At 49.6% G+C, this 10,795-nt stretch overlaps 1 protein-coding gene across 1 annotated transcript; it reads right to left on the bottom strand.

The window, feature by feature from the left end:
• Positions 1-3,363: 3,363 nt before the first annotated feature.
• On the bottom strand, positions 3,364-5,725 carry CEBPB (CCAAT enhancer binding protein beta). The gene has a single exon (XM_048322173.1). It carries the CDS (start codon positions 5,455-5,457, stop codon positions 4,483-4,485), a length of 975 nt encoding a protein of 324 aa, XP_048178130.1. The 5' UTR covers positions 5,458-5,725; the 3' UTR covers positions 3,364-4,482.
• Positions 5,726-10,795: the final 5,070 nt, after the last annotated feature.

Here is a 10,795-nt window from a genome sequence, read left to right on the forward strand (position 1 = left end):
TTAAATAGGAACTTAGTTCTTTTAATGATTTCACTTGTCTGTTCAGCAAGTGTCTCTCAAAAGTGACCTAATTCCTCACAGATTTAATGTATTGGTTTAGCCACATGGTTTTATTTTTGCTTTATTGATTGATTGAAAAAACGTGTTCAGAGTTTGAATGTAACTGTTTCCTTGGCAGTAGCAAGTATATCCCTAGTTTTGCTTGGATTTCTTATTTAACATATTAGGACCCTTTCAACATCTATGCATAGGTTTAAATTTTTCTTCACACTTCATGTTAGTATTCGAGGTTTGGCCTAAAATTCTGACTGTTAAGCATCTGTGCAGACATAAAGAGCAAAAGTCAAACACTCACAAGAGTAGTAATAATTTTTTTTAAATTAGGTATCAGGAGCAAAAAGAATTAGAAACAAATTCTATTCCAAATTCATTCCCCCCTTCTACCCTATAACCATCTCTAACCAGACCAAATTGAATGCAGAGATCTGCTTTGGACTCACGTTGTGTCACTGGACAAATGCGAGACAAGATGATGGCTATTGAGCATTATCACTACAAGTAACGGAAGAACGTGTGTGATTTGGCCTCATGTACAGCTCTTCTCTTTATGAGAGCAGATACAGAGTTGCTTTGACTTTTATTCTGGTCACAGCTAATGAAACATTGCCTTAAAACTTGTGTGAGAGTCACGTCATGTTTTTACACCCATCCACACCGATGACAGTTGTTCACACAATTAAACTGCAAAGGTAAACATTGTGCACAAAGCTTTTTCCAGGCTCTAATTTATGTATTCAAAGGCTACTGCAGGATTTCAGTGAGGAAAAACCGAACTGTTACCAAATGCGGTTGAGTCTCCCGTCCAACAGCCCCTGGGTACACGTGTGCAATTTGGGTGATTTCTATTTGACAGAGGAGGAACAATTAGTACAGAAAGATGCATAAATTTTCCTGCATCTTCCAAGAGTCACCAATGGAAGGCAGTGGGAAAAGTGGAAAAGCAACACCACAGTGTCAGATCAGAGCTGCCCTGGGTTACTCATGCTTTGGGCAGATAACAGAGAGTGATAAATGAAGAACTGCTCACAAAAGTATAATTGTATTTTTAAATATATTTTTAAACTGCTACATATAATTTGTTTTGCAGAACTAAGCACTACTGAATTCAAACCTTATAAACCAGTGCTAGGTGCTTTGGAAAGGGGATGTCAGTGCCAAGGATTTACAGACTGACTTCTACAGAGGAAAAACCTCTGTTATTTTAGCAGCAATAAGAAAGACCTGTAGAAATGAACCAGTGTAATACATCATTTGAAAAAAAAAAAAAGAAAAAATAAAAAGCCCAAATGAAATTCTGCTTATAAACTTCTGTAAAATTGAGAACAGCTCTCTGGTGCCTAGAGCTCTCCGCATGGTTTGCCTACCACGAGTTGTCCTGAGTAGCTTCAGGAAGAGAAGCTCGGGAAGCCCTGTCCGAGGCCAGTTGAGACATTCCAAGTCCTGTTCTCAGCCAGCAGAATCTTATTTGTCATGGGAAACTAAATCAATATTTGGAGCTGAGATACTGTTTGGACAGGGATTTTCCAATCCTCCCACTGCAATTAGAAAAGGTATTTGGAATCTTTTGTCTACTTTAGTGCTTGGAATTTTCTCAGATACATTTACAGACTACTTTTTCCAGACTATTATTTTCTAGGAAATGTTTTAATTACAGGGGCTTTTTCATATGCTGTTTTAGAAGGCAGAGTATTTCATAACCTGCATGCATTTAATGGCACTACAAAGCTTTTACAATGTAAATTATGAGGGTAATACAAGATTAAGAATGAAGGATTGGGGAATTCTCTTTCCAAGTCTTTCACGGATTTCTTCTGAGGTTGGAGTAAAATTGGTGCATTTATGGCCTCAATTTTCCCATCTGTACAAAAAATCATTGCTGCACAAGGTTTCTCCTGAACTAGAATTCTATCAGATACCTTGGAATACAGCAGTAATTTAAACATCATTCTTTAAATTGCAGCAACGCCGCCCTGGCTCTCCTGCACTGGGGCAGGCAGGGTTTAAGGATGGGGATTAGCTCCTTCATGCCTGGTAGAGCTCTATCTCCAAAACTGGACTATTATTTAAACAGATATAAATACCTCCAGTACTTCTTATCTTTCAATCTACCCTGCCTTCCAGCCCCCACAAACTGAACTCTTGTTGGAAGCTTTGTTATTTAGAAAGAAACAAAAAACGTATCTGAGGACGTCTCCAGTCCTCCAGCAATTCCACCCTCGGCAGTGCTCGGCGCTGACTGGGAGCACTGCTTGTGAGTTTGGGTGACATTGTGTGGCCTCCAGCACAACAAAAAAATAGGATCTAATGATGTGGATAAGTTTCGTAATGATACAAATAGTAGAATAAACAGCCACAGGAGGCTGGAGTAATCATCGTCACGAGGGACAGCCAAGACAAGATCTAACGTCTATCCTGCCTGCAAGAACTTGAGTCATGCTAGTGCAGGAGCTAGCTCACCCAAGAAATCTATTTTAGGGGCTCGTAAAAACAACTGAACTGCACTGTACATATGAAAAAGCAAAGGGGGAAATCTGTATCAGGGCTAACCCTGCCCTGCTCGCTACTGCACAGCTCTGGGGAGAGCAGGGAATGTGCAGGGAATGTCAGGGAGAGCTCCAGCTGATGGACCCGCAGGAGGCTCGGATCTTAACACTCAAAAACAGCGGAACAGCTCTTTCAATAGAAAACATGTTTTGCTTAAAGAGACACTAGAAATAAGCAACAAACTTCAGATTTGTCCTGCAGCCCACGGCTGTTTGTGTGGAATGTATAGGAACAAATCCAAGGCCACTGTGTCTATGCTGAAACCCTCCTTTGTGCTCAACTGTCAGAGCACAGGCAGTAAAGGAGTTTCTTTCCCGGGGCACTGAGAATCTGGATCTAAAAACTTCATGCTTAAATTTGGCCTAGCAGGAAAACGGAAGATGCTGACTAAGACCTGATCTTTTGCCCAACTCCCTCCACGTAACCAGCCTGAGACTGTTCACTCCTTACAGACCTCGGCGCAGCAGGGATAACACAGCCGGGAGCTCTGGCAAGGCTGGCCTGTCCCAGCAGCGGGCAGAGCCTTGGATCTCCCCAAAACAAAGTTCTGGCCTGCTACAAACCTCCTCCTCCTCTGCCACCCCCCCCTCATCTGTCACTCACCCCCAACAAACACCTCTCATCAGAGAATTGTATCTGCAGTTTTTAGAAAAATGTCTCCGGAGCAAAGGGAAGGGGGTGGTTCATGAGCCTCTCACCTGGTTGGGTCTCATGGGAGCTTCCCGAGCAATGCCTGAAATTACCGACATCCAACAGAAATGCTACTTTCTCATGTTTATTCCTGTAAACTACAAACATAAGAAATGCTGAATCATAGAGAATAGAAACTCTGTAAAGAAAAAAAAAGAAAAAACAAACACAAACAAAACCTCATTTTAGGCTTCCTCCCTTACTTTTTCTTCTTCCCTCCCACTTCAGACTTGGCGTTATTTGCCAAGCATTGGTCATGGTTTGGATAGCACATCTTGCTCTACACGTTCAAAACAGCATGAAGTGCAGAAAAAACCCCAACACAAACACCTCCTCCCCAAACAACACCCAAGCAGCAGCTAAAGCAGGTGATTAGAGGAAATAAAATGAGGCAACAAGAACTGGCTAAGGCTTCCAGCTCTGCTCTTTGCTGAGTTTCTCCTGGGGGTTTTGGGGTTTGGTTTTGGTTTTTGGGTTTTTTTCCCTTTCTCTGAGTCAGAGAAAGCTAAAAGACCAACAAAAATCCCTATCCCTGATCACAGCATTGAGCCAGAATCAGCTGGAATTTCAACCCTGTGTTTAATCTAACTTTAAACATGCCTTCAAAATAAAACAAGCTACTTTTTTTTAACCTAGTCATAAAGTTTATTAAAATTGTTCATTAATGCTTCAAATGTAGCAAGAATGCATAGATCCCAAAATATACATATGTATTTTCTTATAGAAATAGATTATTCTTTATAATAAAAAAACTGTAGGAACATCTTTAACAGATTACTCAATCCATGACTGACAGTTACACGAGATTGCATCATGTACACAGCATTCCCAGCCATGCTTAAAGGATTGCATCACTTTGCCCTTGCTCTCCTCTCGCTCTTTTAAATAACCCAGCGCCCAGCAGAGCCCGCCCGGGCCGGGGCCGGGGTCCCTCCGCGCCCCCTCCGCGCCGCCCGCCCCGCTGCAGCCCCCGGCCCCGCTCAGACCCCCGCGCGGCGGCGGAGCCTTCCGCCATCATGTCGATAAAGACAAGGAAAAAAAAAAAAATCCAACAAAAACAACAACAACACAAATTGAAACCAAACCCGCCCGCCCTCCGCGGGCTCTCGCCCCCCTCGCCCCGGCCCCAGGAGCGCGGAGCGGGGCCGGGAGCCGGCGGCTCCGCTCGCCCCGCCGCCCGGCCGGGGGTCAGCAGCGCGGCGAGGAGGCGAGCAGGGGCTCGGGCAGCTGTTTGAACAAGTTCCTGAGGGTGCTCAGCTCCCGGGAGAGCTGCTCCACCTTCTTCTGCAGCCGCTCGTTCTCGGCCGTCAGTTCCAAGACTTTATGCTGCGTCTCCAGGTTGCGCATTTTGGCTTTGTCGCGGCTCTTGCGCACCGCGATGTTGTTCCTCTCCCGGCGGAGCTTGTACTCGTCGCTGTGCTTGTCCACGCACTTCTTGGGCTTGTTCTTGCCCGCCGGAGCGGTGGAGTAGCCCCCGCCGGCGGCGGCAGACTTGGAGGACTCAGAGGGGTTGGGGGTGCCGGGGGGGCTGGAGGAGGATGAGGTGGACAGGTTCCCGCTGCTGCCGCTCGGCACCGACTGGTAACCCAGGTAGGAGCGCACGGTGCTGCCGTAGGGCGAGGACATGCCCCCCGGTCCCGGCCCCGCGCCCCCTTCTTCCTTACGGGGCCCTTTGCAAGAGTCCAGGGTCTCGAAGACCGGCTCCACTTTGGTTTCCACGATCTGGGGCGGGAAGCAGCCCGGCAGCCCCCCCGGCTTGTGGCTCTGGCTGGCGCAGGGGTGGCTGTGCCGGGCGAGGCTGATGTAGGTGTAGTCGGGCTTCTTGCTGCCGCCGCTGCCTTTATAGTCCTCGGCGAAGAGATCGGAAAGGAAATCTTGGCCGGCGCCGCTGCTGCACGGAGGCTCAAAGTTGCCCCCTGCTGCTGCCGCGGGAGGCGGCGGCTGCGATGCCAAAGGCTCCAGGTACGGGCTGAAGTCGATGGCTCGCTCGTGGTCCCCGACGGTGAGCTCGGTCATGGAGCGGCCCCCGGCCGCCCGCGGGTGCAGCTTGTTGAGAGCAGCCAGACAGTCCGCCTCGTAATAGAAATTAGCCACTTCCATGGATTTAAAGGCGGGCGGCTGGATGGGGAGGCATGCTGCGTCCCAGGCCACCAGGCGTTGCATGAAAGCAAAGGGGGATGCGGGGAGGAGGAAACGACGCAGGGGGCCCCCCCCGGCAGAGGGTCAAGCTGCCGCCGTCGGGGTGGGGGGCTCCAGACCCTGCCGCAGTCTCTGGCCTGGGCACGGCCCCGCGGCGCTGCCCACCCGGGCTGGATCAGTCCCTGCGGCGCGGCGGGGCTTCACCGCTCCGGCAGCTGCGGCGGGGGCTGGCGCGTCTCCTCCGGACCATCTGGTTCTGGGTCCCGTGTCCCAAAGTCTCTGACTTAGGAAAGTTCCTTTCCTCAGTTATTTATAGGGGCGGTGGATCCCATAGCAACAGGCGCGTCACCGCCTGGCCGCCTGCCACTCCGCACGCTCGGCAACTGCTGGTCCCGGCCCCGGAGGAGGCTCCCGGGGCGGGTGCGCCGGTGCGGTGCGGTGCCCGCCGGGCCGCCCACAACAAACCCGGGCAGGGACGGAGGGAGCGGCCGGGCTGCGGGCCCGCAGGTGCGGGAGGTCGGGGCTGGCCGCGGCCACGGCCGGCCAGGACGGCAGCGGGCAGCGCTCGGCCCCGGGGCCTCGGGGACACGCGTGCGCTGGGGCGCTGCTGCTGCTGCCCCGTGCCCGCCTGGGCTCTGCTTTGGCACCGGAGAGCGAGGCAGTGCCCGCGGCTGGCAGCGCCGCACGGGGCTGGGCACAGATCGCCCTGGGTCCGGTTTCACCCTTGGGGAAATCAAGGCAGGAGAGATTTTTCAAAGTTCTTTTGGCAAAGCAGGGGGAAATCTGCGCACCAAAGACGGATTCCCGTTACTCTCCATCCCGTGGTTGCTTTGGTGAATCCCACTGGCAAGCAGAAGTGTCCACAGGGACGTGACTAGAGCCACTTTCCAGTGGCGAGTCCAGCTCCGAGCAAGGAGGAGTTGGAGCAGGGCACGGCACTGCCCCAGCTTCCTCCTGGCCGCTGCGAGCAGCCAGAGCCCAGCAAAGTCGGCGCTCCCTCCCCAGCGCTTCAAGCACCGACGGGGGCCTTAAAGTTTGTCTTGGCATATTTACTTTGCATGATATGGGGCAACTGTCAGAGCACACAAGGGACAGGGAATCGGGGCTGGAGCCGAAGGGGACCGAGCGTACGGAACGGGGTCAGAGGAGAGTGAGATTTGTGCATAGGAACGTGGAATCCAAAAGCTTTTTAGATTTGCGGGGTAAGTTTGGGATGGCAGACTGAATCCTGATGTCCGTTTTAATTAAAGACACCCACCTTGGGAATCAAACTTATATTTTCACTCTCTTACTCCCACATTTACCTGTCTACAAGCTGATGATTCATCCCCAGAATAAAGGACATTAATTTAAAACAAAACATATAATTAAAGGAAGTAGGAGTGTCCTCCCTCAGTAAAGAAGACCTAGCACTGCAGGGAAAATGACACTGCCTCTTAGAATAATGTGAAGCAATCCTGCGGTGTGGGAAATATTGTAACGTTAAGCCAGAGGAACAGGTATTGCATTATATGATTCAAACAGTCAACTGTTCTTAATGTTCAAACCTCAGAACTCGGAAAAGAGGAAGAATTCAAGAATCAGTCAGTGGATCATCAGACTTTTTCTTTTTTTCTTTTTCTGTTTTATCTTTCTTTTCACATTTTAATAGGATTTTTTTGTTTGTTTCCATAACAAAAGCTCCCTAACAGGTTTTCAGGCTTCAAATATTTCTAGTTCCATCTTTATCTACCAAGTTAATCTTTGGTGAATGCACTAGAGATTAAATTGGAGCTGGGCCTGGCCAGAGAGGTGGGTCTGGAGATTGTAGTTGGAGCCCATACCTTCATAAATACAAACATCTGTATTGGGTGCAAATACTGGCAAGTTGCAGTGGGCCAGGGCTTGTTCTTCTGGCTGTTTACTCCCTCATCCTGTGCCTTTATCCTGCATTCTGATCTGGCAGAATACATGCAGCGGCTGCCCTAACTGGCCCTTCCAACCGAACTCTTAAAAATCCGTCTCGTGTTTCCTACCCCGAACCATCTCAGGGCCCCAGAGGCAGGAGGTCTCCTGCATGGTGACCTGCTACAGGCACGGCTGGTCTGCCTTGGCATCACCGTGACAGGTCTCCAGCTTGCCGTGCTCCTCAGCTAAAGTCAAATGCTAAAGCTGCCTGGTAAAATTCCTGAACAGATTTTCAAGATGTTTTTGGAGATCTTAGTTTGCCCTCTTCAAATTTCTGCCCTATTCTCTGCTGCTCTGCAGCAGAAAGTTGTATTCCTGCCTGGGGTTAATCTTCCCTAACAAAATAAAATGTCTGTGCAACTGTCATGTGAAACAGATTCTATCAGGGCTGGCGTGGCCCACACCTGCTCTCCCGGCCAGTGCTGAGTAATCCCGCAGTCACCCCGATCACGTCAGCTGGGGTGGTAATTCAGGTTGGATGCCCAGCTTGTCCCCTCCTTCCCTTCTCCCCCTCACCTCCCTGCTCTACCTGGATCTCTTTCAACTTCCTCCAGCTCACCTCAAATCCCAATATCCACTCTCATAGAGCCAACATCCATTCTCAGCTTCTCATGGGAACCTTGTTGGCGGGACTAACCACTTATCCAAAACCCCAGCATTCGGCAAGCAGGTTTTGAGCTAACTCTGGTCTCTTTTAAGTTATTTCTGCACTTGTCACAACAAATGCATGGCCAGAAGTGGGGGTTTTGAAATGGGAACAGGTGCAGAATGAGGCTCACATCACAGGATTGAGCCGAGGTCTGGGCACACAGAGCTCTGTCCCTGAGAGTGCCTGGCTTGGCCTTGCCAGATGTGCAGAGGTTGCTAGTAATTGTCCTGGAAAAGCTCCTCAGAGATGTTTCAGGCAGGGAGATGCAGACATTCCTGGTAAAGGGATGCAGGCACTGGCAGCAGACCTTCTTCAGCTTGTCTCCCAACAGAGCAATATTCGTTAGAAAAGCAGCGCTTCTGTGAGAAGCACCTTCCTTCTAGTGATTTCATTATTTCCTTTTTTTTCGGAACTATTCAGCTGAGGGAGGAGACAGCAAAAGTCCCAAATTACTTAGTAAGAGCATAACATTTTGGAAAAAAAAATCTGATGCAATAGCATCCAGATTCCTCTACATTCATATGTGAAACAATAGAGACACGGGGAGGGGAACAGGAGGAGACCAGCATCGTGGAAAGGTGGAGGGAAGAATCTCATCCTCACTGTTCATCTCCCTCATGAATTAAACTCTGCTCTCTCTTTGCACTTTGGAGCCACAGCTTTGCAGCTCTGGGCTCAGACCTACAGTAAAGCATTGCAGAGGAATTTTCTTCCTGGAAATTGTCTTCTTTTCCAGGATTTCTTACAAGCTTTCCAGTTCACGTGCTCCAGGTCTACAGCAGTTGTCTCTGGAATGACACGAGCTTTGGGGAGATGCTGTTAGTTTAGTGGTGATGGCTCAAACAATGAAGTGTTTATCAGAAGGTCTCTGGACTGAAGGTCATACCCTAGAAAGAGGCTGGCTGACATTTCTGATGATTCTTGCTGCAGTTTTGTCCCATTTATTATTTCCCTGGCAATAACTCTTAGCAGGTCAGTAAGATCAGAGCTGCATCACACCGGAGCTGCTCGCCCACCCCTCCAGAGCTGTGGTCTGGACCAGCAGAGGGGCAGAGCAGGGGCAGCGGGGTAGGAAGGTCATGCCAGCAGCTGGCAGCTGTAGCGGTGCCTGAGATGCTGTGGGCAGTGTGCTGGAGGTGAGCTAGAGGAGAATGTGAGGGATCCCAGAACAGTGTCCCTGCAAGCAAGCAGGCTGGGAAGAGCACGGAGCTGGTGTGGGAAGGTCTCTGGGGGGTAGGAGGGGACCTTGCCTAAAAGACTGACTTAAGTAGAGCAATGTTGCAATAAAGGCTATAAAATAGAGAAGTAACATTGAAATTTATTTCTGAGAGTGTTGAGCACTTTTTTTCCCTTCTCCCTAGCCCCAGGTCTGTCTTTATTCAGCCGCACACCATATGCCAACAACAACTCACGAGCTGTACCTGGCAGAGCACAGGTTTGAAACTATTGCTCTCCACTTGCTGTTCTCTGCTGTAAAAACAGCACTTACGAAATGTCAGACGGGCAATGTCTCAACTCACAGAGAGGCTGGCTCTCCTTCTGTCTGCCCCAACTCTTAGACCAGGCTCGAGACTTTGCTTCATTTTAACACAGAAAGTGATTGCCACATGCTTTCCCCCTCCTGCCCCCGCAGCTGGATGCTGTGCTGGCAGTCCCAGGGGCAGGGAGCTCCCCGGGCGGTCGCAGGCTGTGTCTCCTGGCCTCCTTCGCTTCTTTTGTTACAGACCAGAGTACTCCCCCCAGAGCGCTCCCTCACCCTGTTCCCGTGTGACATGGTGATGGGCTGTGACATGGTTTTTGTTGGTCTTCTGCTGATTTTCTGCTCACCTCTGACCCAGCAGGCTTGGCCTTTGCAGCCTTGCATTGCTCAATCCCCCTTTATCTCCACGTTACTCTTTGCCCTACCGGGCGCGCGGAGACGACACCTGGAGATTGACACTGGTGGGACAACATCAGCGAAATACCTTCCCTGGCCAGACAGAAAATTTTCCAGAGCAAATTTGAGGTCGGAGCACGCACTCTGTGGCTCTGAGAAACAAAGGAAGGAGGAAGAGTCAGAGCACACAAAGGCCCATGGAAGGGAGCAGTGACAAAGCATAAACCGCAATCTCCATCCTGCATGGCAGAGAAAGTCCCTGCTGGAGCTGTCTGGCTGGAAGCATGTGGGCTGTCAGTCTGAACAGGGACAGTGAGAAGTGACTTTGTGTTTTATGAGTAGCCCATTTCCTTGTGCTCCAATAAAAATGGCAGAGAAGTTGCTGTCCACTAACTTTCCAGAAGTTCTCTGTAGTTGCCTGACATTTCCTGGGTAATTGCAGCCTCCTGCTTTGATGAATTTGTTACAGATCATGTATTAGTGATCTCTAGTGTATCCAAGCTTTCAAAAGATCCACCAAAGGAAAAAGATTTCTACCATTCCAGGGTACCCTGCAAAGTGTCAGAAGTTCCTAGTAACAGCACCTGGTAGATCATTTAGGAAATTTCTAAAAGAGGAGAACTCTTCTGAGGTCCTGAGGCTGTGGGACAGGTAACTTGAACTCCACGGGGTGTATGGCCAGGGGGAACATAAAACAAGGGAAGTCTGAGAGGAGGTAGCAGGAGAATGGGCTTAGGTGAAGAATTAGAAGATTTTTTCTTTATTAAAAGTATTAAAAGTCTGTGCTCTAGACTATACAAATACTTGTTTTTCATCTGCTCTTATCCTGTGTTCAGCACCACAGGGAAACCTGGGCTGCCAGGGAATCGGTTTGGACTTGTTGTTCGCGA

This window comes from Corvus hawaiiensis, chromosome 17 (assembly GCF_020740725.1).
Source record: "Corvus hawaiiensis isolate bCorHaw1 chromosome 17, bCorHaw1.pri.cur, whole genome shotgun sequence".
Classification (NCBI taxonomy): Eukaryota; Metazoa; Chordata; class Aves; order Passeriformes; family Corvidae; genus Corvus; species Corvus hawaiiensis.

Coding starts and splice junctions, on each gene's coding strand:
- CEBPB (XM_048322173.1), bottom strand. CDS start 5,457: ATGCAACGCCTGGTGGCCTGGGACGCAGCATGCCTCCCCATCCAGCCG.